At 41.3% G+C, this 27,989-nt stretch overlaps 2 protein-coding genes across 3 annotated transcripts; both read right to left on the minus strand.

Annotated features, from left to right (window-relative positions):
- Window positions 1-50: 50 nt before the first annotated feature.
- On the minus strand, window positions 51-12,799 carry LOC131368786 (retinal guanylyl cyclase 2-like). The gene is made up of 19 exons (XM_058414908.1): window positions 12,112-12,799; window positions 11,072-11,373; window positions 10,189-10,546; window positions 10,017-10,101; window positions 9,814-9,910; window positions 9,309-9,446; window positions 9,132-9,212; window positions 8,876-9,052; window positions 8,070-8,226; window positions 7,508-7,657; window positions 6,395-6,543; window positions 5,760-5,923; window positions 5,492-5,684; window positions 4,909-5,083; window positions 4,622-4,720; window positions 3,922-4,016; window positions 3,328-3,413; window positions 2,987-3,072; window positions 51-1,305 (listed from the first exon to the last, which is right to left on the minus strand). Exons 1-18 carry the CDS (start codon window positions 12,797-12,799, stop codon window positions 2,988-2,990), a joined length of 3,279 nt encoding a protein of 1,092 aa, XP_058270891.1. The 3' UTR covers window positions 51-1,305; window position 2,987.
- A 1,246-nt stretch (window positions 12,800-14,045) lies between these two features.
- Window positions 14,046-20,234, minus strand: si:ch73-362m14.2 (NHS-like protein 2). Of its 2 annotated transcripts, XM_058416469.1 has the most exons (5): window positions 20,081-20,228; window positions 18,286-18,435; window positions 15,043-17,057; window positions 14,816-14,951; window positions 14,046-14,730 (listed from the first exon to the last, which is right to left on the minus strand). In XM_058416469.1, the coding sequence occupies exons 3-5, from the start codon at window positions 16,826-16,828 to the stop codon at window positions 14,466-14,468; spliced, it is 2,187 nt and encodes a 728-aa protein (XP_058272452.1). In that variant the 5' UTR covers window positions 16,829-17,057; window positions 18,286-18,435; window positions 20,081-20,228; the 3' UTR covers window positions 14,046-14,465. The 2 variants fall into 2 exon arrangements, with proteins under 2 accessions (XP_058272452.1, XP_058272453.1); XM_058416470.1 differs by lacking the exon at window positions 18,286-18,435 and having other exon boundaries at window positions 20,081-20,234.
- Between the last annotated feature and the right edge of the window lie 7,755 nt (window positions 20,235-27,989).

Below are 27,989 nucleotides of genomic sequence, written 5' to 3' on the forward strand. Positions count from 1 at the left end.
AGAAGAGAGTAGAGAAGAATAAAAACTAGAGATATTATTCACACATGCCTTTTAATGACTTCCACATCTATTATTTTTTTATATTTATTTTCACTCACTTTCAGCAACTGCTTTATCATGGTCTCAGGGTCAGAGTGGACACACACACACACACACGTAGGGGCAATTTTATCTTCTACCTCCTGTCATATGTTTGTGGGAGGTGAGAAGAAACCAGAGAACCGGGAGGAAACCCACTTAGACACGGGGAGAACGTGTGAAACTCAGTAACCGTAGCTCAGACTCTAACCCTGGAGCTGTGAGAGTATCACTGTCCTGCCAATTTATTTCACTCCATCGTAATTATAATTAAAATCAATATTACAGTTCTAAATCACAAGACGACATTCAGCGGATTACACTTGGTAGCACCTAAAAGGTCGTGTACAGGACTAATCCTGGGCAACTCATTAGAATAAAAATTGCAGATATAAGTATTACATTCATTCAGCTTTGTTGTTGTTCAAAAAGGGAACAAGACTACACATCTGAATTATAAATTATAATGGACTCTAATTAATATCTTTCCTTCTTTTCGTTAGTTCCGAATTCGAAACCATATTTTCGAGCACAAATGTCATGTAAGTTTCAGGTTGATCCTCGTGCCCGCTGGACTCCAGAGTAATGGGCGAGAACAGAGTCTGATCCTCTCTGGCTTAGCCTAATAGTCCCATTTGCTATTTATAAACATTACAGCCAAATTCATTTGAAGAGCCTCTTACTGAAGTATCCGATAATCTCCAGGTGCCCAAAGCACTGCAACTCTCGACTCTCATACGTACCACATTCTCCTCGAGTACAGAATGAATCATTTTTGTCCACAGATGTAAGGTACCATAACCTCCAGTTAAAAGAATTCGAAAACTGATTTGGAAAACTGTATAGATTTCATATTGAGATTCTGCCACATTGGAGAGTTGATTCTTCAGCCAGATGGTATAACCCACGTGTTCTCCTCATCTTTGCCTGGTTTTGTGAAATGAAGAAAAGATGCTGGAAAAAGATTTCTCTCTAATAGTTCCTGCGACATTATTGATCTGGGGGGAAAAACTACTTTTCTGGAAACGTCAACGTTACTCAGAGACAGACATGGTTTTTGTGCTCCAGTTCACTCAGTGTCCATCACAGTAGAGCTGTTAATGATGATGGATCATAACATTTTCCTCAGTGAAGTCCACATTGGGCAGCTGGGCCACGTGCCTCACAACCAAAATCTTCTTTACTGCTTTCTGCAGCAGCTGCTTGAAGTCACGCACCATCTCTGACCTGCAACACAGCAATAAGCGACATCAGTTCAGATCATCTGCGAAACCCCTCGCTCCTACCCGTTCCTCAGGAGACCTGTCAGGATTAGGGATTTAACACAATCATTGAAGAAAAGGAGGCAAACATGAAGCTTTAACTTTGCCTTGGTTGGTTTTATTCAGTCTTTCACTAAACACTGCCAAATCTTATTCCTATTAACAGTCTGAAGAGTTTATGTGAGATATCAGAAGGCTCATGTAGGCTTGTGTGATATAACAGTTTAATTAGTCTTACGTAATATTACACAACTATGATGACCAGTGATGTTTATTCTGATTATATTAAATGTGCTGCCTTGTTGACGTCAACATATTTTGTGTAGAAGCTCCATAGCTCCAACATGATCTCTCTCATAAATCCCCCAAGAGATCAGTGTCTTACTCCACAATAAAACAGGAAATGATCCAATCCACATATGATTTGTGCAGGTGTTTTAATCTCTCTGATGTTACCTGACAGCATCTGGAAGCCCTGCCCCCTTCCCTCCAGCTCACCTGCTCTCGACTGCATTCGCGAGTTCATTCACGTAAAGTAAACTGAACTGTGTTCCACTTACTGAACATTACACACGATAACATCAGGTAAATATATTTATTAGGGCTGATGCTCGAAAAATTTGAACATAAATGGTCTTAAACAATACTTTCTGACAAAAGTGGGACAAAGGATAAAATGTTTACCTCAATATATACTATATTTATCTAAAAATAAGAATATAAAATTCAAAACTAACCCTTTAACAGTTAATAAATAAAGATAATTAACAAATCATACCATTTTTTTTCTCTCCTGCTGTGGTCAGCTTTCATTTACGTTCAACGGTGAAAATGTGGGTCAGTGTTTAACATTTCTGTGAATCACACAGCTGAGTTTATGTGATTGTCTCTGCCTTTAAGCAGCTCCTGACTGCACAGTGGTAACATTTCACTCCTCCTCTACTCTCCTTACGCCTGTATGATGGAAATGGTCAAGAGTTTTTTGCCAATAGCATGCAGGGAAAATGTATATCACACAAGCCCAGGAAGTGTATGAAGGAAATTCCATACCAGAAATGAAAGAAGCATAGTCAAAGCTTTATAGATTTTTTTTTTTCTGCAGAAGGCACATGTGGAAGCAGACATAGAGAAAGTGGAATCAGTGAAGAGATTGTGTATATAGCTATATTCATGAAGGATCTGAGCTGCACTCCTGCTGGATCTGAGCTGCTTTAATAGGATCAGATTAGAGGAACAGTGTTGGTCACTACTGAGAGACTTTCTCCTGAACTTAAAACACTGCTGACCTTCGCCACAACTGCCATGATGATGCACATGATTTAAATATTCTATACAGACACTAGACAAATAAACAGTCGCAAACCTCACCACTGATTCGTCAGTTTTTGGTTAGGGACGGTTATAAAAAAAAAAACCCTGGACAGAATGTATTGCTGAACTGAATGATGTTGAACAATGCTACGCTCAGATTCTTTATGAATACCTGCATTTTGTTCTGTAAGTATCACCCTACATTTGAGAGATAGTTAATGGCAAAATCACAGAGCAGAGACATGAAATGAATTTAAAAATAAACACTGAAATGAGTTTAGGTCAGGAACAGGGCTGCGATGATTGGAGGTCCAGCGCAGGATGCATAACACTACCTCATTTCTTCTTTGCTAACTGGGCCTCAGCTTTCTTCCGTTTGAATCGGGCGATTTCCTCCATCTGCAAGCCGTGGGCCATTTGTCTGAAAGATATATTAAAAAGGCACGATAAACAAGCCAAACACAATACAGGGACGGGGAAAGGGGCAACCAGCTTCAATCCTGGAGGCCTACTGTCTCGCCAAAATAAGACAATGTACATCTTACTCCATGTTTATGCGTTTTAACCTACAGCTGACTGTTTCCTCTGGAAATGTTTTGTTGTCCTGAGCATCATAGGATGTTTACCTCCAGGAACAAAGACAGTTACCCCTAAAAGAAGTGATTAATAAACCTACCCTGACTTGAGCTCAGGGGGTACAGGTAGCGGTTTAGTGAATCCCTCTTTACCCACAAGCCAGTAGGTTTCCTCCATCCCTTTGCCCTGCCGAGGGTGAAGCATAATTTGATCAGCGATTAGAAACAATTTGTAGGAATAAATACTTTCTGCGCAGACTACCCTCTCATTACCTCATATTCAGTTATCGAACATCATAACTTCCCGTAGCCGGGCAGGAATTGACAGATTCTGGGCACAAATTTAGAACTCTTGGGAAAATGTTAAGGCTGTAGTGACTATATTTTTGTTCATGTTTTTATTTATGGTCAATAAAAATTTGTCTGTTTTTGGTTTTCGTATTCTGTTCCCTGGAAAATCGTTGATTTTGGCACAGCGTTACTGCGTTTCTGTTTTAGTACATTGGGCCTGTATATTAATTTAAACTAAATACAGAAGATCATTGAAAAAAAATTTGAACATAAACATATGTACTAATAAACTTTAACACAGTGAATTAAGCACTGATAAAACCAAGTAATCAGAAAATAACTGGCCTACACTAAGTGTGTGTGTGTGTGTGAATTAATTGGACCATTTATAGAAGCAGATTTACCTTTAATTCAGTTCTTCCACGTATCTGGACCTGGTATCCTTCCTTAAGCTCAAGAAGGATCTTCACAGTTGTGTGACTGACATGGATGCGGTATGCTGTAGACAACAGTAACATGCCTAATCACTGCACTAAATCTGCACTATATTACATCTTACTCTCCCTATTTTCCTAAATAATAACAGATTAATAGATTTTAATAATAATAGATTTCCCTAATAATAAATATTTTCGCCTGTTTTCGGTGTGTAGCATTCGATTCAAATTCTAATAGAGTTTTCATTTTCATTTCAGATCATTTTGCAATTTGTCTAGACTAATATTTTTCCAGCATTAATGATATCTAATCTGATCTGTTTTAATATTACATCACAGGCTTTACTGTTGCTTGGTTCTGTGAGCATTAGCAGGACGATCCCAGAAAGCTTTTCCCTAAGAAAATTTGTGAATACTAGACCTGAAGAACTCAGTTTTAATTTCTTTTGTTCCTTTGCTCTACTACTCTCTCTGTTCACCACTGCAATAATCCAAAGAGCAGGCCTTAAATTTGATTTATCTGCACAGCTCAATAACAACAAACTGTAATTTCCGTTTGCACACATTGCATTGTTCTTTGCTCTTAGGAAACCTTGTGGTAAAAATCTCTTCTCTTTCACTTCCTGACTGGCATGTTGTTGTGTTTTTAGATATTCGAGTCACTCACGCATGCCAGTGGACTCCATTTTGGAGGCAGTGTTCACTGTGTTCCCAAACAGACAATATCGAGGCATAGTAAGACCTACGACTCCAGCCACACACGGCCCTGAAACACACAGCAGCATGTGTCGGGTTATGACCAGGACAGTTTACTTTTACAAAATTGTACAAAAAAATTTCCTCATCTGTAACTGGAGCCTTTTCCCACGTTTGAAAGCATCTCTCTGTTGTGTCTCTGGACCATTTTATGAAGCACGTTCTAGAAAATTGGATATAACACTACAGGCCACTGACCCGTGTGAAGTCCGATTCGAATGCGTACTGGAACGTCAGGCATGTGTCTCATCTTGAAGGTGCCGATAGCGCTCAGGATGTCCAGCGCCATGTTGGTGATCTCAGCAGCATGTCTGTCACCGTTGGGAACAGGAACTCCAGACGCCACCATATACGCATCTCCGATTGTTTCCACCTGAATATCAAAGGTGATTTTCAATAAGAGAGCACGTTTTAAGCAGATTGATTATAGCTTGAGAGCGGTGAGAGTATACAGTAGATTTTTATGCTTGTGTGAGAGTGCTCCCAGCTAATTTACAGTTCACTTCTTTTAAAGGTCAGGAACAGCGTGCGTTTCTATATATATACATCTCATACAGTTAATCTAATTACAGAAGAAGAAGTATGTAATCTCCCGTGCAGGATCATTCCTCTAATCAACAAACAACCCTCCCTATGAAGCTCCTTATTCTGACCTGCAGACATGCTCACAGTTCCTTCCAGAAGAATCAAATATGTAGAATATCAGATATAATTATCAGAGTTGAATGAAGTTAATCCATTATCGTAATATTATTACATTTTTATAATAAGACCTTTTTACCTTGTAGACATCATGGTTTCCAATAATCGCATCAAATAAGGTGTAGAGATCATTGAGAAGGTCCACCACTTCAATGGGCTCGCTGTTGGCAGAGATGGTGGTGAAGCCCACAATGTCGCTGAAGTACAACGTCACGTTATCGAAGTATTCGGGCTCCACAGTGCCGCCGACTTTGAGAGCCTCAGCTACAGACCTGGGCGTGTTGGGAAACAGCATGTGTGTCCTGTTCTGAGGAACAGTGTGTGAAGTGAGAGTGTGTGACACTTACGGTGGAAGCATCTGAGTCAGCAGTTTCTCCGTTTTCTGCTTTTCAATCTCCAGCTCCTCTGTCCTCTCACGTATGAGCTCCTCAAGGTTAGAAGAATACTGCTCCAACATCCGCAACATGGAGTCTATGATGTTTGTCTTCTTCCCCTTGTTAATGTTCCTAAACTGTTGCCAAAGACAAAACTCTTCTTCACAGGACAAACCCCAACACTGACACTGACAGTGAAATTTTAGCTGAAGGTAAATATCAGTTACTTATTATTTACTTCATTATTAAACTCCATAGCTCTGGTCATGTCTCTGTCTCTGACTGAAGCTTATTACGCATTTTTCTGTCTCTCTGTTGTGTTTATCTTGTCTTTTTAAACACAGTTACTTTAAAATGATAATAATCTACGAGTTTTAGATCATTTTAGTTGAATATAGTTCATGACACTAACCTCATTTAACCAGTTGAATACATTTATTTTTACTTTAACTTACCTACAGTATATATTTTGCTTGAAATTTATTCCTTATTCTCACGTCAGGTGTAATTTCTCAATACTTTTTCCACACCTGATGCTGTGAGTGAATTAGGAATGAATGTATTGATTCCCCTGATTGCTGTTTGTTTTGAGATAAGGAGAGCATTACCTGTTCAAAGATCTCGTCAAAGGCAGGTCGTCTCTCCGGCTGTTCGTTCCAGCACTGTTTAATGAGCTGAATGCATTCCATAGGAGCGTAGTCAGGAGAAACCACCGGCCTGCACAGTGGAGGGGGCTTCTTAATCTTCTGGATGATTTCTGTAGACAAGAGTTCAGCAGTTAGGATTACACCTTTCCGCAGTAAACAATTGACCTGCTAATGAACCTCATTTCAATTCAGTTTTATTTCTATAGCTTGTTTAACAGTGGACATTGTCACAAAACATCTTCACAGACATCAATAAAGTCAGGATTTACATTTTAAATTTATCATTAATGAGCAAGGAATCAGAGTGAAAAGGGAACCTCATCCTCATCTGGGTGACATCAGAGAGTGGGATTATAAATCATTATAAACACGGAGAGTGGGATTATAAATCATTATGAACACAGAGAGTGGGATTATAAATCATTATAAACACAGAGAGTGGGATTATAAATCATTATATATATTAGAGAGTGGGATTATAAATCATTATAAACACCAGGGAGTGGGATTATAGATCATTATAAACACAGAGAGTGGGATTATAAATCATTATAAACACAGAGAGTGGGATTATAAATCATTATAAACACCACAGAGTGGGATTATAAATCATTACTCATTTAGATCTGTCTGCTATATGGACAAAAAGTGAGACTGATCGTATTAACTGCAGTCCAAAGTCATCTCCATGCTCTCTAGGTTGTTTTAGGGTGGAGCTCGATAATGAAATATTATTCTTCTAAAACTAAAATGAATCCAGAGATCCATCTTCTATATCTATAATAAAAAAAAAGGATTGTTTCTCTTCTCTCCTACAATCATGCAGCAGTCTTCAGCTGTTCAGGATATGAATCCTAGCATATTCTTTATGTGCTCGATGTATGCATGCTTTGGAAGCTGCTCAGTAAAAAGAATCTAAAAGTAAATAAATATAAATGTAATTGAGGTGTTTGCACTGTGTATGGTTAGGGTTTTGTTATTATTATTATTATTATTATTATTATTATTAGTATTATTATTATTATTAGTCATATTAATGTGTAAGCTTTTCTTCATGCTGAGTTTCTGGCTGACCCTCAGCAGGCATGTGGAGCATGAAGAACGGAGGTCCTCTCAGCACCACCTCCTGTACGATGATGGAGAAGCTGTAGACATCACCCTCATAACTACCAGAATGTCCAGGGTGCGGAGTCCGCAAGTGTTCAGGAGCAGTCCACAGCAGATCTGTGTGAAGAGACACTGAGACATGTTTATGACCGGACACGTATTACACACTCTATGAAACGGATGCAGACTGTAAAATCAAATCTTTAAAACTTTTGCATTTTTAAACGCACCACTAATTGTTAGCTAGTGTATATCTCATGATACTTACTGAAGAAAGGGCACACACACACACACACACATTTCTGTACGTTTTTGTCCTCCTGTGAATAATGTTTTTATAACTTCATTATGAACCATTATAAGTAGAACATCACATACACCTTTTTTTGGAAGGTAACAGATTATTTTCCAAAGATTTCTATGAATCCCTCAGGAAACTTTATACTATAAAACCTCGTTCTGTTGTTAATTCCAGTCAGTGTGTTTGGCTGGATGTTTTCTGTGTGTAAGGATGGTCTTTGACGCTTACCCTCAGCTTTAGGTTCTGTGTAGGGGAACTTCTGGGTGTGGAGAACTTCATTATAACCATAGTCGGTTACTTTCAGTACAAATCGTCCGTCCACAACACAGTTACGGGATTTGAGTCGGCCGTGACACACCCCCCTGTGATGAAGATACTTCATGCCCTGACAAAGACAAATTAAGCACCAGTTAAAGTCTCATATTGGAAAAAGTCACACTTCTATCTGCAGGAATCTGGCTGCTCCATGCAGGAGGAGCTTGCAGAACATTTTCAGGTTGTGGGTTTTTACTCAGATTTAAATACTCAGTGGCTTTAATGATCACGTTTGAATGAAATCCATTTCATTTCTATTAAGAAGGCACAGTGTGTGTGAGTGATGTACAGAACATTTCTATTGTAATGGAATTGCAATTATGGAGAGGAAAATATCCCTACATCAGAAATGCATGTGCACTACAGTGACCTCATTTCTTCATATTAAAACTGAGAAAAAGAAGAAAAATGAGTCTCCATGTTCTAATGCTGAAGTTTTTGGTTTAATTTCAGGTTATTTTTGTGGTTTCTGAGACGAAGCTGGATGAAGTTACCAGACTCTACTCTGGACTTTATGTTGTTAACGGGTTTCACAGGGCTTCTCTAAATAAGCATTTGGAGTCTGTAGAATAAGTGACGTGTGACTGTGTCTTGGCTCCATGATGTTTGTCATCATTAATCTCATCCAAAATCCAGGGTCATGAGTCACGGCCACTTCAGAATGACTAAACTTTTCACTGTCTGTTGGGCAGTTGCACAGTGTCATCTCCTCTGATTACCTTGATAAGGTCCAGGAGCAGTGAAGACTTGAACATCCAATCCAGTTTAACATCTTCATTGTGAAGCAAGTCCTCTAAACTTCCACGAGAGCAGAACTCAGTGACGATAGCAAAGATGCCACAGTCATGAAAGAACCCTAAGAACGGATTGAGGTTCTCATGACGGATATCTTTCATCTGTTCGGGAAACAGTTTTGTCAGAATATTTAAACGCGATAATAATCTTATTATAAAGACATCAGTCAGAGAAATGTACCAGTTCAAACACGTCACTCGTCTTTGGATTTATTGACCTGAAGTGTCCGGATGGCAGCCGCTTCAGCCACGCCCAATCCCCCTGAACAGAACCACAATAAAACCGTGAAAATGCATCCTTCAGCCTAAATGAAAAGAAATCAGATTAATGCCTCAGATAAGAGACAATTTCTTGTACCTCAAATATGGCCACGTTGGAGTTTTCATAGCTGGGCTCAGGAGGGTTGGAGATGGAGATGTGTGACGTGTTCATTCTGCTGTCTGTGTCTGACAAACGTCTCTCCATCTCTCCTTTCCCGTCTTCTACACTCACTTTCTAAATCAGATTAATTGAGATGAAGGTTGAATGTTAAAAAATGTCACTCATAAATTCAAACTTGAGGCCAAATGAAGGACGTATGTCGTATCAGCCTAGAAAAAGCACTTTATAATCCTCTCTGTGCTTTAGTTAAACTAATATTACATATTTTATTGTTTTAGTTTTTTCCTGTTTTTTTTTAATGATACGTTGAATGAGGAGGACAAATAAAAACTAATATAATCCCTGCATTTCACTTGTACTCAATGTAACAGCAAATAAACCTCATAAATTGCAGGATATTGTTCTGCCGTTAAAATAATCACAAGGACAATTATCAATTTGACTCAATGATGGAACGTCACATGGTCAGAGAGGGACTGACCTTATTACTGAGAGAGGGATTGATGAAGGTCACGTCGTCCAGAGTGAGGAGGATCTTATTGGGACCTCGAACCATTCTAATTTGATTGAGGCGACGTCTGCATTTTAAATCAGCAGGAAGCAGGGGTAAAATAAATGTGTACGAGACACTGTGCAGAAAATGAGGAATAAAAAAATGATCTATGGAGCTTAGAGTTTTCCTACCGTGTGCAATATACCAGACTAGTTATGAAAAATATCAGGAGAAGCGCTGACATGAACACCTCGAGCAACGTGAGCGGGTCCACTCCTGCAGGAAGAAGGATCTGTTTGTTAAATTAATGTTTCTGAAACAGATAGTGAACCGAACCATGTACTTTTTCAAGCTCAAGTCTACCTCTGGAACACAGAGGTCCTCCAGGTGTGAACCAACATCTGGAGTCAGCTTTGGGCTGAACGCCGCCAGGGAAATGGATGGGTGTACCGACGTAGCGAACGACGTTATCCTGTAGGTCCACAGTGTGAGTGGGACGCAGTTCCCAGGAATGACCATCTGTATCCAGCATCACGTAGTTCAGAAGACTCACTCCAGAACCGTTGGTGCGGATCCTCTGACTGAAACCTTGGAACACCATATTCCCAGTTTGACGAGCTAGATTAGCCCCCGAAAGCCAGGATGCAGACTCACGAACATTCTGTAGAGCATTGGCCATGAAGATGATGGAGGTGTAAATGGTGCCGAAGAGAGGAGACACCTGCAGGTGAAGAGCATGTAAAGCACTTTACTGTATTTATAAACTTCTGTATTTTGTGAAACCTCAGTAGAGTGCGCTCATTCTAATCGTTTCCATAGCAACAGCTCATATGCAGGGACATGCAGAGTGGATGACAAATCTAATAATAACTGATTGGGGTAAGGTTTTCTGTTAGGAGTCATTTATTTCTCATTGAATTGGAAGGAGTCTCCAGTGTCAGTGCTGTGTAACAGTCAGGACAGAGGAGTTTACACTGCTGCTCTGCAACATTAAACATAAGTGAAAATGGATTTTTTTTAAAAAAGCAGAATGTGTTGTTCATTAATAATTGTAAAATTGTAATCTTTGGCAAATTGCTGTGATGTGAGAAGAAGAAACCATTAGTCAGGGTGACGCTGTTATCAGCCTTATGACGTTCAGAAGTGAGAGGTTCCTGACCATCAGACACCTAATTCTGCAGTATAATTAATTTAAAACTGTGAAGCAGATGCAGCAAATATAGGGGTAAAATCCCAAGCCTTTTACCTCATGGGGTTTAATGTTTGCAGGCACCTCGTTGGACGTAATAGCATCCTGGTAGGCCTTGTAGAAAGAATTCTCCTCTGAGTCCAAGGTGATGGTCAGCACAGCGTCGTAGGCCAGTCTGAGCTTGCTGTTGCTGTGCAGTGAGGGATGAGTCACCTGTTTGTATGGCAGGCTGTAGAGCAGAGTATCATAGGGCACAAAGACCACAGAGCCATCGGTCAAGCGCATGTCCACAGCTGTCTCCAGCAGGAGCTTCTGAGTTTTCCCACCAATCAGGACAGAATGCATGCAGAGGATCACCACTGAGTAGAGGAAAGAAAAAAATACGTATTATAAATCTCAAAGGTCTCTTCTTCTCTCACCCAGCTGAAGATTCATTCAGTTTAGTGTCCAATCCAGGTCATAAATGTAGACTGTAAAATGCTTCCTCATGCTCCACAGTGGAGTTAGCGCTGTAGCTCTCTCCGTGTGTCTGAAGGAGGATAATCCACCGCACTGCAGCGTGGGAGTTTAGGATGAGCATCATGACCCTTACCTCAGGAAAATGGTTCAGTGTGCTGGAGTAAACACAGACTCTTATCAGCATCTCCTTTACTGCAGGAACTTCATCTAAAGCATGTTGAGGTGAGTTTCACTGATCTGATAGCGTTAACTAGCTACAATTAACTAAGTTAGCATGTTTTCTTTTGCTAATGAGGGTTAGCTTAGCACTGATTCCACTAGCATTTTTGATGCTTGCTCACAATAAATATCGGTTATTTGCAGGATATTTATATAAAAAACATCAGGGAAAACCAACAGTCCTTGAATACATGAAACATGACATTAACTTCATCCATCAATCAAAAACTTTTAATTTATTTTAAACTTAAATGTAGCAGATTATTTACTTACATTTTTAATTGAGTAAGATTATAAAACACATTATAAAACACACTTTAAGTATTTTTTCCAACTTTTAAGTCTGTACAGATTGTTGCTGCACTGCTATCACCATTGCAGAAGGTTCAGACATCATTATCAGATTCATCATCACTTACTGCGAAGCTCCTTCATGTTCCTGATGGTGGAGAGGGAGCTGCGGATACTGGCGGGGTCGTTACTGGTGGACAGCAGAGTCCTGACAGGAAAGCCATAGCTCCTTAAGGCATCAGCTACCTTGTAGGACGTGTCCACCCACATGTAGTCAGCTGAGGCTACGATGGCTATGTTTGCCCAGTGGAAATGGTGTGCCACAGTCTTCAACACCCAAATGGGAGAGGGAATGGTGCGGGAAAATGTGGGGTGACGTGATGAACTCTCCAGCTCATAGTTCACACAGGACCAGGAGAAGAGGGCCTTGTTCCAGTTCCTGGCAAGCAGAGAAGCTGCCTCACAGTATCCAGGGTTTATGGGCCCTAAGAACGCTGATGCTCGTGTATAGTAACCCATAAAGTCCTTCAGGGCTTTCGAAGTCTGACAATCTTCTTCCAAGATGACATAATCAAACGTGATGCCCAGAGACAGGGCCTGATCTCTGTTGATCCTCTGCACAGCCAGTTTAGCTGCAACTCCAGGCATGGCCTTAGCAAACATGGAGTCACAAGACCATGGGCCTAACACTCCAACCCTGAACATGCTCGCCTGAACCATATATGGGCTGCTGAGGTTTACCAGGAAGAACCAGAGAAGCCAGGATCCATGTGGAATATAGAGGAATTTTTGTTCTTTTACTGTGACAGCTAGCATGCCGTAGACTAGCCACACATTCAGGGGGTGATAGAAGTTTTGGTAGAGCTGCAACATCACAGAATCCCATCACCTGAGAGCAGACACCTGATGTACTATACTGCAGTGTGTTCTGTGCTTCCATTAACCCTCTGATGCTGTAGAAGAGTGTGTAAGTTCAGCTGTGTCTTCATCCTTTCAGGTAGAACGATAAAACACCTGGATCAAACCAAAGGTAACGTCACCTGCACAAAAAGGCATTAAAACTACAGATGTGTATAAAATCTATCAATGTGTTTGACTTACAGAGACACACCTCCAGATTCTGGCTGAAAGAGAAAAAAAGGCTAAAAACTTTGGCTAAAAAAGACTGCAGTGATGGTTCAGCTCTAACTCTTTATAAATAATTTTAATAATAATTAAAATTAGAAAGTTATAAAACCTTCATGATTTGACAAGCAACATTAAATAAGCATGTGTAAAAGGATTAGATTTTTTCCTGCTTTTTATTCATGCATTTTTTTAAATATATTTTCTGAATCTAATCTGAATGTAAAAAGTTCAGTTTATTAAATGATTTCATTCGTAGTATTTATTTTTTTTAACAAATCATTTTCACAATAAAAATAAAGAGTTATAAATACGCAAATATTAGTATGGATTATATCTCAATCGCAGGATCATGTAAAAAAAAATATGCACTTCACACATCCTCCTTCTTTCTGCTCGGTTCATATTTTTTCAGGAATAATTTTACTTACCCAAGCTGCACACTCCTTCTGTAATACAGCTAAACTTCACATTTTTCACGTAGCGCATGTCGAATGTTTAAGATCTTCCAAAGTAAAAAACAAATCAAAAGTGTATTTTAATCCATGAAAGGTGAAAACATCTTAACTTTGAAATAAATAACGCTATAAAGTGTTCGCATTTTGCAGGTTGTTGTGTCTGTAATCCCTTCAGTCCAGCCGTGTCAGGAGTATGACAGCACTACAGATTAGTCCAAGTGACCTGAAGATTATATTAATTCCTTCTCATTACTTTTGCAAGCTCTGCCTTAGATATCACACCTTCCCTACTGACCAGGTCATTGAGATGATTTATATGTTAGAGGATATTTACGTCATTAGAGTATACATATATATATATATATATATATATATATAGAGAGAGAGAGAGAGAGAGAGAGAGAGAGAGAGAGTACTGCAAGAGAAGAGGATGGTTATAACGATAATGTTTGAGGCATCTTGTGTAAAAGACACAACACTTGTCCCATATTAACTGAAATTTAATACTTTGAATAGATCTACAGTATGTTATGTTCTGAAAACAGTCAATAATATACAGCATTACTGTGCTGTTCCACAACATTCCACTCGAGGCAGTAGAGACAAATACATTTTTATAATATAACATAAAGTAGAACTAACATGTAGACAATATAAAGCCAGCTCTTATGTTAACATATGCAATTTGCAGAATATAAATCTTTTACTCATTGTACACATCTTAATCGTTAGTTACCAAAGAAGGTTTTTTAGTTTTACAGATTAAACAATATCGAAACTGTCAAACTTCTTAAAATTTCAATCAGCAGTGATTTTTTTTTCCAAGCGGATTGTTCACAAGCTTAAGCAAGCAAAACTGATGTGATATTCAGCCAAAACAGCATCATGACAACGACAGTTCAAGGACCATGAGATTGCATCATATTGTGTTTTTTGTAGCTGGTCAGATCTGCGGAGCCGGAGGCTGCCGGTTTTGAGCTCCTCAGAAGTTCTGCAGCTGAGATTCGACTCCCACAGCTGGCCTTGGCGCTTCTCGTCCTTCTCAGAAGAGCCATGAAGTTGTCGTTCTGGTAAGAAGACTTGGAAACACCACCGAGAGTGTGAGTGCCAAAGTCACCTTGCTTATCCAAAGAGTCTTTACGACCCAGGAGTTTCCTCTTCGACCTGCCAAATGATTATAAAAGAGAAAATTAGACAAGCAGGTTATCAAAGGTGAAGATAAATACTGCTGGTCAAACTTCTACATTACCTGTGAATGATGGTGAAAAGGTCCTCTGTGGTGTGAGAGGATGGCTTGTGAAGAAAAACCTCATCCTCTTCACTCACCAAATGAAGAGCGCCGATTTCCGGCACTTGTCCTTCTTCTTTATCATATAATTCATATTCTGATGTAGAGAAATAAAAATAAACCTTTTGTCAGCAATTTTTTTTTAAGTATTTACTTTGAAAATGTACAGATTATTGCAAATGACATACCAGGTACTTTTTCATCAACTTGTGAGTAAGACGGAATGAGTCCATACACCGTGACATGATATTCTTGTTGAGAAATCTCTGGCTTTGAAGAACTGAGAGCTGATTGGACCTGCTGCTCCAGCGCAGGCATCTTATCACAGACCGAGAAGGCTGCATTGGGTCTCTTTGAAAGTGGAGGAGCCGGAGCTCTTCTCTTCTTCTGTGGTTCACTCGGTTTGGCTTCGGCAACAGGTTTGAAGGACAACGCACGTGTATAATCGCCTCTACACTGGGAGTGTAAGTGACTAGTCTCCTTCACATGCACTTGAGATTGCTGCTGATGGTCACTACTGACCTTTGATGAGGAGGGAAGAGCAGCCTTGGGCTTCACTTTGTTAACCGTCGAATAAATGCAGCTTTGTCCAGAATTCAGATCTGCAGCAGAAGCAGTGCTAGAATTAGTCACTGCTGCTGCACAAGGTGGCCATTTAGACAGCGGAGGCTTGGGTGCTACAGGAGGTTTGTTTTTTGGGCTGTTCTGCGAAGCAATAGAGCCGGCATCCCGTTCATTCTCCTCTTCGATGACAGCTGAGGTGTCTAGGTCCGAGCTGCTGACCGAACGCAAGCGCACATTGTTCAGGTCTTCCTGAGTCACCATAGGCATGATCAGCATGCTGTTACTCAATCTCTGCTTCGGGTGCGAGGCATCCGAGTAACGGCGGTTGACTTTTGGCAGGATGACAGAAGCCTCCGGACTGGGGTTAACTGCTTGTGTCTCAGGTAGCTGCAGGGATAATCTTGATCTGCAGTTTCGGACCTGTTGGCCAGGAACACCACTGGAAGGTTTGGGACGCATTCTGCAGGCTCCGGTTGTAATCGCGGTTGACTGAGTCGGAGTCTCGCACTGGCTCGAGTAGCCGCTGGAGGGTGAGGCTGAGCCAGGTGGTTTGGTTGGGGAGGAGATAGAAGGTTGAGAGGGAGAAGAGCGAGAGGATGATGGTGAGTTGTTGCAGTCAGAATTGCATGGGACTTTTGCAGGTTCGTTTAGAGGATTTCCTACAGAGGAACATGTGCTAGACTTGCATGGTTCACTAGACCGTAGCTCTTTTAGTGGTCTGTGACCAGAGATGGCCTGATTCATTGGAACATCTCCTGGGGCTTTGGGAGAGAGTGTGGTCTTCCCAGAGTCACCGGCTTCCTCTTTAGATAATGGAATAAGATCTGGAAGGAGCGTGGCATCATTGGGAATGTAGAGACTCTGAGTTCTACGCTCTAGAGGCGTCGCATCGGTCAGTCTGGGCAACGAAACCGTCCGTGCGGGTGGAGCCGGTTTCCTTTTGGCCTTTCTCAAAACGATGCTCCGAGCCTTGTGCTGAGGCACTGCATCAGGAAGACGATCTCCTCTCCTCACAGATGTGCTATCACTGCCACTGTCGTCAGAACTGCTGCTTGGATACGACAGGGCGTAGCTTTCGCACCGGCGCCGTGTTGCTCCTGGGTTGGAGGTGATGGCTGTGGAAAGTGATAGTGAACGTCTGTGGTGTTCCATGGCACTGACAGGTCTGCTCCTGCGCTCTTTCTGCATGCCGCCTGTCCTGACCGTGTCTTTATCCCTCCTTCTGATGACAGTGACGTTGGTGGGTGTGGCCTGGCATGGTTCCTCTGGATCTTGGAACTGTGGAGGAGGTTTTATCACATCAGGTGCCAAAAGGTAGGAGTTCAGCGTATCATCCCATTCAGATGAAAACGTCGAAACATTTGGGCCTTTCCAAGTCTGAGATGGACAAAACAAGGCCGTGTTCTCCATTCTTCCTCCAGAACAAACTCCGTCATTCAGGTGGGACAATTGTGTCGAAGGCTTTTTTTCAGAGCCAAATCGATTCCATCAGTTCCTCGGGTTCTGGACATCCGGGGTATCATGAGAATAACACAAGCTTCAGTAGCAGCGAGAATCGGTAGGGATAATTTTCTTTACTAGTTATGTAATCGGTGTGTAAAGGTCCAAGAGATTAGATAGCGTGCCAATAGTTTTGAGGCTTTGAAAGGGAAAGAAAAAGAGAAAATATTAGCCTGTGTGTATCTTTCTATGGCATACAAGTGGGTGTTCACCATGGCAACAGTTACCTGTTCATCCATACACAGAACATGAACTGATCCAAAATGACTCGCAACTGAAGCTTATAGATTTTTTATAGCACAAATTTTGGGCTAATAAAAAGTGTTAGCGCAGGAAAAGAACAGATGTGTAAATATTGTCACCATCTGGATCACAACGAACTTTAAGATTTTTCCTGATTTCTGATAGATTTTTAGTTGTATAGAGTTGTACATGAACATTATTTCTTGAATTATTCCCCTGTTTGTTCATCCTCTCTCCCTGAGCCTGTACACACACCTTCATACTATAATAAGTGTGTGTGAGATAAACAGTACAACAGAACAGAAACCTGTCATACAAGCTGCACTAAAGGACTCATTTTAAATGACAACACAGAAACTTTGCCTTCAGACTTCTAACACTCGATAATAAACATGCAGCAGACGCGCAGCAGACACACTCATAGCGACTGCATTGTGCAATGGTATGAGGATTGTTTGTGCTATAGATACCCACCATCACCATCCTTTCTCTACAAAGCTATGATCCATATTTGTGCAAAATCCTTAAACATAACCAGACACTGAGATTTGTGGACCATTAGATTATAAAATAACATGTGCCTCTTACAGCCGTAACTTTCTCTGTTTTTATAACAAAAACTTTAATGTTTTTTTTTTATTTTTTTATCATAAAGATCTGCGCACAAACGTGTTAAATCATTCAAACACAAATTTCGGCTCTCACGTGCATTTACGTGTGCGTTCAATAAAATATATACGAGGTTGCCTGGTTACATCATCACAATATGAACCTGTATTAATAGAATGGAGAAGCTCTGCTTGTGGCTGCGACACGTCTCTCAGGAATGTCGTATTTGAGTAAACACGCATGCCTGATGAAGGACATTATGAAACAGTAATTGTGTGTTGCCCAAACACACTGACAGTACTACACATAAGCGAAAAACAAGCAGATAAGGAGCAGCTAAGGGCATACACAAGTTGTATTGTCACAGTCATAGGTCACCTGGACAAAATACACAAAACTGCAACATCATCTTCTGTACAGTTGCCACTGCGCTGTCTCGTCCTGGAGACACGTCTCGCCAGGTTTATCTGCTCATGAGCTAGATTAAGTCCCATCATAACAGCCCCGTTACCTACCTTTCAGATGGCTCTGGAGACTGTGCTTGTTTTCTAATGCAGTTCCTACTTGTTCTCTGTCCCTCTCCCTCCCTCTCGCTCCTCATTCCCTCTCGCTAACACTCACATGCTGTTTCCATGACGATATGATGTGGGCTACTTGCTTCCTTACTGAGTTCGTGAGGAAAGAGAGATACAGAGAGAGAGAGAGAGAGAGAGAGAAGGAGAGGGAGAGGGAGGGGAAATGGAATGATAGAGAGCGACATATTACATAAACACCAAAAACTGTAAATTCACTGCACAGCTTATGAAAAACAGCAGCAGTATGAGAGGAGAACACGGCGTCTTCTGTCTCAGCTGCCGTCCAAACAGACAGAGGTGCATTCTAATCAGGGAAAAGCTGCACAAACCCATAGCAACAGTAGGAAAGTCAAGAGTCCAGTGATGTCAGGAACAAGTGTACGAAGCTTACATCATCATCATCATCATCTCAAATCAGCTGGTGTACTGACATCAAGATTAACAGAAATCAGAGCAACTCATGATCAGGTTTATTGCTCTGAAGATTTCAGTGTCGTTTGGATCAGTAATCTGTTTAATCAGACTTCAGAGTGTTTACTTTGTTGTGGGTTTTAATACAAGGCTGTGTTGTAGGTCATTAGTGTTACGCTGTAATAACACTAGAGCTTATCACACATCGCAGATGTTCTGTCACAACCGAGTGAGAATGTGAGATACTGAGAAAACACACAAGTGATGAAAGAGAGAAAGACATAGGAAAGAGAGAGAGAGAGAGAGAGAGAGAGAGAGGGAGGGAGGGAGAGAGGGAGGGGGGAAACTAGGTCCACCCATGTTTGAGTAATTTAGAGAAAGAACAGTGTTTCAACCACTATTTCTCCACAACAGAGGCGGTGGGGTGTGAAATGTATAATCATGGTGCATTGCACAATAGAGTTACATAAGCAATCCATCTCATAAAGAAGGAAAAAGATTTAGGTAGAAATATTCAGTGCAGCAAAACTGCAACCGAAATTAACTTGCGGATGAGAGTCTATTATCTTTAAAAAAGAAAAGAAAAGACAAGAAAAGAAGATGGGGAGCTAATTTGCTGTTCGTGACTCCACTGTTAAAAAATGATTTGCTGATCTGACCTCAACGAAGAAATGCTCAAGAATAGATTCTGTGGCACAAAGACGACTAACTAGTTAGTAAGAAGCTTCAGAAGCAGTCTGACCCCTATCTGAGACCTCGTGTTTTTAGTTTTCTAACTTCTGACACTTCTAGTCTAGTGTGTGGTTTGGAATTTCTTGCACAAAGTTTTATTATTTTGATCATTTTCTTATTTTGATCCACAATTCTACACAGCATATAGATTATGTGCATTATTTGTTTCGTTATTAGGTCACTTTTGATGACGACCCACCAGGATTCGATCTTCTGACACAGGTTTCAACACATTTGCATCCAGCCTTCTGCTTTCCTTAAAAATAAAGTTTTAATAAAGTGTAATATCTCCCATGTTGTTGGCTGCTTTCTGGTAATTAATGTTGACCTCTTTAATATTCATAAATAAATAAACTCTTCTTCACTTACTTAAAGTTAACGGTTATTATTAACTATCATCTTGGTAACTATAAGTTGATGCAGTGCAGTCACCCAATACCTCAGAGGTGTTCGCTATCTAAGATAACATTTAAATTAAGTACAGTTTTGTGAAAAACAACTACATGCATCACTACTCCACTGCACCATTGTGATATTTTGTAAGTGTGTGTATGAGAAACGCGAGCGAGTGTGTGAGAGATGGTTTTGGTACCTGCTGCTGGCGAGTCTTCAGCTGTGTGAGGACAGAGATGCTGTGAGGTGGACCTCGTATATCTGTGTGTATCTGTATGAATGCCGCTGCTACATCAGCTCTTCTCATGGCCTTGTTTACACATGACCAAAATACACACTTCACTTTTCTCAACCCCAAGCCACAGATCCAACCACACCCTGCAAATAGAGGAAGTTCATGTCCTTGAGGGTGTCAAAAAAGATACTGCATAAAGATTAAGGTAAGTGAACCCCACCCTATCAGTTACCCTTACGAGACGGAGCAGGCGTCGTCCTTTCACATCATAACACACTAACCACAGCAGAAATGGCCTTCATGAGTCACCTGTAACTCTTTTCCATACAACCACACGAGTTTATATTTTTAGTGATTCAGGTATTACATTTCATGCTGTAAATCATGCTGGTGGATCCATGATGGTTTGTGCTTCAGACTCATGAGAGTCATCAGGTCTGACCATCGCTCTGCATACTTACCATCCTGTACTCCACACTGATTATGATCCTATAATCTCTAGGTTTGTAGTGTACAACGTTAAGATATCTAATATTCCAGCAGTAATGCCATTACAGTTATTAAGGTCAGTTTGTTATGTGTGAAATGTTTAGAAAGTCTTTAAAGAGGGAAGAAAGAAGAGATGGCTGCTTTCATGACTTCCTGTGTGTCACAGCAAGATTAATTCATTCATGAGATAACAAACAGTAGTTGGTTCTATGAGACATTATCCCGCTCTCATAACCACACTAATCTCTCTAATAACTACAGGTTTAATGATTTAATAAAACAAAGACATGCTTTTCCATGTAAGACAACTCAATTAAAGTCCTGTGATGATTTAACAGCTAGAACCATCCTCCAGAAAAATAGCTCTTTTAAGTGATTCTTACATTTTTCTGTGTGTTTCTTGAGGATGAGAGTCCCGGCCGAGCCTCAGTGAAATGTTTCAGGAATAAAAAAAAACTTGAAGTCAGCAACTTCATTTAAAAGCATGTTGAGGTGAGTTTCACTAATTTGTTACTATAATTAACTAAGTTAGCTTGTACTTTTTTAAAATTCTCACTTCAGTAAAATTTTTTTAAACACCGTCACTCAGGACTGTAGGCTCTGCTGCCACCTAGTGTCCGTTTACTGAACTTGTTTAGTGTTTCTCTCTCTCTCTCACACACACACACACACACACATTCTCTCTCTCTCTCACACTCTCTCTCTCTCTCACACACACACACACACATTCTCTCTCTCACACACACACACACACTCTCTCTCTCTCTCTCTCTCTCACACACACACACACTCTCTTTCTCACTCTCTCTCTCTCTCACACACACTCTCTCTCTCTCTCTCACACACACACACACACACACACACGCACTCTCTCTCTCTTTCTCACTCTCTCTCTCTCTCTCTCTCTCACACACACACACACACACACACACTTTACTATCCTTGTGAGGACCCTGGGTTTATATATTTTTGGTTAGTTTTAAATAAAATCTGTGTAAGAAGCAGATCAAAACTGTCCGATTGTCCAGTCCCTGTGGAAATCTGGTCCCCAGTAAGATACTAAACACTCCTCTTTGCGGAGAGATCCTGAAGCCTGTGTTAGCCAATGTATTCATGTTTTATTTAATGTTTTATTTAAACATAATAAGACAAAATATAATTCTTAGAAAAAAGGTACCACACTGTATGTTCCTGTAGCTGAAGTCATGAAAGCATGTTGAGGTGATGCTTATTACTATAATTAACTAAGTTAGCTTGTTCTTTTTTTTTAATTCTCGCTTCAGTCAATTTTTTGCCTGAATGCTTACTCTTAACCCAGTGAGATTTTAAACACCGTCACTCAGGACTGTAGGCTCTGCTGCCACCTAGTGTCCGTTTACTGAACTTGTTTAGTGATTCTCTCTCTCTCTCTCTCTCTCTCTCTCACACTGTCTCTCTCTCTCTCTCTCACTCACACACACTCTCTCTCTCTCTCTCTCTCACACTGTCTCTCTCTCTCTCTCTCACTCACACACTCTCTCTCTCTCTCTCTCACACACTGTCTCTCTCTCTCTCACACACACACACACACACACTCTCTCTCTCTCTCTCTCTCTCTCTCTCTCTCACACTGTCTCTCTCTCTGTCTCTTACACACACACACTCCCTCTCTCTCTCTCTCTCTCTAACACACACACACAAACACTCTCTCTCTCTCTCTCTCGATCTCTCACACACACACGCGCACACACACACATACACACACACACTTTACTATCCTTGTGAGGACCATCCATAGGAATAAACCTGAGTTTATATGTTTTTTGGTTAGTTTAATATAGGAGAGATCTACTAAAAGCGCATTTGTGAATGTCAGGCACTGATGTTACACGAGAAGGCCTGGCTCACAGTCTCTGCCCAAATTCATCCCAAAGGTGTTCTATCGGGTTGAGGTCAGGACTCTGTGCAGGCCAGTCAAGTTCCTCCACACCAAACTCACTCATCCATGTCTTTATGGACCTTGCTTTGTGCACTGGTGTGCGGTCATGTTGGAACAGGAAGGGTCCATCCCTAAACAGTTCCCACAAAGCTGGGAGCATGAAATTGTCTAGAATGTCTTGGTATGCTGAAGCATTAAGAATTCCTTTCACTGGAACTAAGGGGCCAAGCCCAACCACTGAAAAACAACCCCACACCATAATCCCCCCTCCACCAAACCCATTCCATAAAGCTCTCTACGCACTGTTCTTGAGCTAATCTGAAGGCCACATGATGTTTGTAGCTACTGAGTCTGCAGAAAGCTGGTAACGTTTGTGCACTGTATGCCTCAGCATGCGCTGACCCCACTTTGTTATTTTACGTGGCCTACCACTTCGTAGCTGAGTTGCTGTTGTTCCCAATTGTTATAATACCACTAACAGTTGACTGTGGAATATTTAGTAGTGAGGAAATGTCACAAATGGACTCATTGCACAGGTGGCAACCTATTACGGTACCACGCTTGAACTCACTGAGCTCCTGAGAGCGACACATTCTTTCACAAATGTTTGGAGAAGCAGTCTGCATGCCTAGGTGCTTGATTTTATACACCTGTGGCCATGGAATTGATTAGAATACCTGAATTCAATGATTTGAAATACAGTGACGGTGTCCCAAAACTTTTGGAAATACAGTGTCCAAAAAACCTTTGGAAATACAGTGTATAAACACAACTAGACGGAAATATACCCGTAAGATATACCACTAATTGTAAAACATGAATTAGCTAGTGAAACCAGTAGATATCAGTTTATATCAGGCTCAGCAGTATCACTCTCAGTTATGATCAGTTAATTAAATAAAAACAATTATTAGGCAAGATGAATTTAGGGAGAAACTTGTTCATTAACTGATGAGAAACTGAACAACTGTGTTTACTCTAGTGATCCACTGTGGGCCAGCAGAGCCAGCATCCAAGCACACCTCCTTTAATGCATCAGCTGCATTTCTGGGTTTAAAATGTGAGTTAAAGCAGGAAAATCACCAAACTGGATGCTGGCCTTTTGGGGACTGGAGTTTGTACCCACGGATTAGTTTATAATCAGTGTCCATCTGCTGTGTGACAGACATACGAACATGTGTTTTAAATGTGGGCTTGGTTGTCTGTATTGAACCAGGGCAAGAAGACACAGAGTAATGAATGAGAGTGTAAGAGAGTGTGCATGCATGAGAGACTGATGCAGAGAGCAGTATGAGAGCAGTTATATCTGCATGCAGACATACAGTAGGGTCTGATTGGTCCTTTCCTTCCCTCCCCACACACAGTCCCTGCTCCTCCCTTCAGCAGCTACAGACAACCAGATCACAATCCTACATCACAGACAACCAGCACACACACACACACACACACACACACACTTTTAGTTATAAGGAGATTATCACTACCTTTTTTGTGGGACTGTTGAGTGAGAATCATTCCAAGAACATTTACTTTTGTACCGTTACAGTCTAAAACTATAAGGGGAATAAAACATTTCAGGATGTACCACCATACCACTGTGAAGTCCTATGAAGTCTTTTATTCTCACATTCTTACATCTTAAATTTTCTGATATCTGACAGCTGGGTCTGAGTTCAGCATAGCTTTGAGTTGCTTCATTCTCTTCATTCGTAGTAAGTCATTTTGCATAAAAGCAACCAGTAAATCCACTGGTGAATGCTGCTAGAAAAATGACAGTGATCCAAAACACACCAGCAAGTCCACCTCTGAATGGCTCAGAAAAAAATTAATGTTTTGGAGAGGCCTAGTCAATGTCCAGACTTAATTCCGATTGAGATTCTGTGGCATCACTTTAAACATGCAGTTCATGCTAGAAAACCCTCCAATGTGGCTGAATTAAAACAATTTAAAACAATTCTGTAAAGAAGAGTGAACCAAATTTCCTCCACAGTGATGTGAAAGACTCATTGCCAGTTATCACTTATGCTTGATTGCAGTTGTTCCCACCGAAGGGGCCACAAACAGGTTATTAGGTTTGGGGGGCAATTACTTTTTCACATAGGGCCAGGCAGGTTTGGACAGCTTTTTGCCCTTAATAAATCATATCATAATTGAAAAAGTGCATTTTGTATTTACTCGGGTAATTAGCTGTGAAAAAGTATTTGATGATTTTATATAGAATAATATTGAATAAGAAAAAAAGCGCAGATATGTAGAGATACACGGCCATGTTTTTTGGGAGAGTGAGGGGGAATCCCTGCGCATGCGCACTTTGCAGCGTCACAGAACACTTTACGTAATGTTTGTGTTTAAACTGTTTCTTTTTAAACACTAAGGCGTTGTGGTTGTGAAGCTCGCAAGACTTGGATTATCCTTTGAGATTTTTCTACACTCCGGTGATTCGTGATTTCTTCTTACTCCGCTACTGGACCTGACACCTACACCGACTCTACAGCAGTGATGATGAACTTCGGAGGAGGAGCCGCGCTTCAGCAGCACCAGGATGTGGAGCCCGAGTCCGGATGGAGCGGACTGGACGACCCCTGGAACGGTCAGTTACTGACTTTTCTCTTAGCTGTAAAGTCTTTTAAACACCGCGGTATTACCAAAAAAAAAAACCGCAGTCGGGAATATCGTTTTATTTGGTTAGATGATTTGGAGAAAATCTGTTCGGCTAATCGATATTTGGCTAATCGCTTTATAGACACGATCATTATGCTAAAGCTAGCGGACAAAGCGGCAGACTCCAGTGAAACGAGCAGGGAAGAAATCAACAGTGTTAATGTTTTCAGATATGTTAAAATCAGCTTTTTATAAAAGTCGGAATGTTTATTTAACGCTTATTAAAGTTTACTAAGACAAGCCGAGGAATATTAGCATAGATTAGCTAGACGGCTAGTTAGCATGTAGCTAAGTAATTGTTTTTCAGTGTTCATACTTTTTTTAAAGAGTGAATGGAACAAGTTAAAATGTTTACAGTAACACGATCTATTTTATTATTCGAACGATTTTTCATTGTCCGTGTTTGTCGAGTTGTTAAAGCGGAGAGAGGAAGGGGCTGTGAGAAAAGGCAGCTAGCTGAACAAAACCAATGGGTAGAAATAAATGGAGCTAGTGTGGCAATGTAAAGTGCAGCTTAGGCAAAAATATCAAGCGGTTTGTTTCACTTCTTTTCAGCAAGGCTTTGTTTATAGCTGTGCTGAATAAAATAGTTAGGAGTAGTGTCATTTACAATAAAGGGCGAATTTTTGAGAGGAGACCCAAATGGACTCAAAGGGCATGTGAAGCATTGGAGTAAGGAACTGATAAAGAAACACACTGTAATAGAAATGTAGTTTAATCTGCATTGTTTGGGGAAGATGCTTTTGAGCACTGAGATAAGTGACCAGTGTGAGTAACAGTGAAGCCGTGATAGCGTAAGTAACTCCTATAAATGCACAATATAAATACTGAGTTTTTCTGCACTGTTATAGGAAGATTACAGCAATATAACTTGTGTAAATACGTCTTGTCTTGATAGGGAGGTTTTCCTGCTTTACAAATTATACACGGTGCTATTAAAAAAGGGTTTCTGCTTCTTTTTATGAGATGTTTTTAAATGTGCCGCATTGTCTGTTCGTCTTCTTTGACACAGGGACACAGAGGGAGACGTTTGTGTTTCCAGAGGATGAGGACCATGACATCTGGCCTATGAGAGGTCGCTCTCCTGTATGGATCCCACCACCTGTTGGGAGCCCACCCCCACCTGTGAGAGGTCCCTTTTCTGTATGGACCCCACCACCTGTGAGGAGCCCTTCCCCACCTATGAGAGGCTTCTCTCCAGTATGGACCCCACCACCTGTGGGGAGCCCATCCCCACCTATGGGAGGCCTCTCTCCTGTGGGGAGCCCATCCCCACCTATGGGAGGCCTCTCTCCTGTGGGGAGCCCATCCCCACCTATGGGATTCCTGTCTCCTGTAGGGATCCCACCACCTGTGGGGAGCCCATCCCCACCTATGAGAGGCCTCTCTCCTCTATTGATCCCACCACCTGTGAGGAGCCCATCCCCACCTATGAGAGGCCTCTCTCATGTATGGATCCCACCACCTGTGAGGAGCCCATCCCCACCTATGAGAGGCCTCTCTCATGTATGGATCCCACCACCTGTGAGGAGCCCATCCCCACCTATGAGAGGCCTCTCTCCTGCATGGATCCCACCACCTGTGGGGAGCCCATACACACCTATGAGAGGCCTCTCTCATGTCTGGATCCCACCACCTGTGGGGAGCCCATACACACCTATGAGAGGCCTCTCTCCTGCATGGATCCCACCACCTGTGGGGAGCGCCTCTCCTGTATGGATCCCACCACCTGTATGGATCCCACCACCTGTGGGGAGCCCATCCCCACCTATGAGAGGCCTCTCTCCTTTATGGATCCCACCACCTGTATGGATCCCACCACCTGTGAGGAGCCCATCCCCACCTATGAGAGGCCTCTCTCCTGTTTGGATCCCACCACCTGTGGGGAGCCCATACCCACCTATGAGAGGCCTCTCTCCTGTATGGAGGAGGCCATCACCTTCAGGGAATCCACAACATTCCACAGTTCCTCTGCCCCGGCCTCATGACCAGCTTAACCCCCACCACATTGTGGCTGGTCAGCTGTATGGTCACCCTCTGATGACAGTTCCTGTCCCACGCCAGGGCATAAGGAGGAGGAGGGACGAAGAGGACGGCAATCTAGAGGCCCCTCCGAGTAGACGGCAGCATGTGGATCAGGATGGGTAGCTGGATTTCATCAGGAGGTTCGTCCGATTCCCCGTTCACTTGGGTTCTATTTAAGTGGGAGAGCTGTAAGTTCAAAAGCTCAGTCATCACCTCATGTTCATCACTTCATATGCATGATGAATGGTAAGTATCTGTGGTAAGTATGTGTGGTAAGTATTTCACCCCTAGATTTCAGCATTAGTCTTTTTTTAAAATTTTATGTATTTTTTGTATTTTGCATTTAATTTGTATTAAATGTATAGGATTTTTAGAATATTAATGTTGTTTATTTATCTTATGTGTTGTTGATCTTTCAGCTGCTCCCTACATGTGTGAGGGGTCGCCACAGCGGACTAGCTGTTCCGCACAACAACTTGGCACAGGTTTTACGCCGGATGCCCTTCCTGACGCAACCCTCCCATTTTATCCGGGCTCGGGACCGGCACCACAACCAGTGGCTGGGAATCAAACCCGGGCCTTCCACATGGTAGGCGAGAAACATACCACTGAGCCTCCAGTGCCTAATTTATGTTATTTATTATTTATTAATTAATTTATTATTCTTCATAATTAGTATTATCCTAATTTATATTAATAAATAAATAAATAAATATAATTGTATTGTTGTTGAATTATGCATTGTTGTAAATATGTAAATATTACATTTTTTAAGACTTG

Source organism: Hemibagrus wyckioides, linkage group LG18, assembly GCF_019097595.1.
Source record: "Hemibagrus wyckioides isolate EC202008001 linkage group LG18, SWU_Hwy_1.0, whole genome shotgun sequence".
Taxonomy (NCBI): Eukaryota; Metazoa; Chordata; class Actinopteri; order Siluriformes; family Bagridae; genus Hemibagrus; species Hemibagrus wyckioides.

Excerpts from the sequence above, each read along its gene's own strand:
- LOC131368786 (XM_058414908.1), bottom strand. The coding sequence starts at position 12,799 with ATGCTAGCTGTCACAGTAAAAGAACAAAAATTCCTCTATATTCCACAT. Across the intron at positions 9,213-9,308 it reads CCAACGTGGCCATATTTGAG|GGGGATTGGGCGTGGCTGAA; the intron begins GTACAAGAAATT and ends GGTTCTGTTCAG. Across the intron at positions 5,924-6,394 it reads TTGACGAGATCTTTGAACAG|TTTAGGAACATTAACAAGGG; the intron begins GTAATGCTCTCC and ends CTTTGGCAACAG.
- si:ch73-362m14.2 (XM_058416470.1), bottom strand. The coding sequence starts at position 16,828 with ATGGAGAACACGGCCTTGTTTTGTCCATCTCAGACTTGGAAAGGCCCA. Across the intron at positions 14,952-15,042 it reads AGTTGATGAAAAAGTACCTG|AATATGAATTATATGATAAA; the intron begins GTATGTCATTTG and ends TCTCTACATCAG. Across the intron at positions 14,731-14,815 it reads CTTTTCACCATCATTCACAG|GTCGAAGAGGAAACTCCTGG; the intron begins GTAATGTAGAAG and ends ATCATTTGGCAG.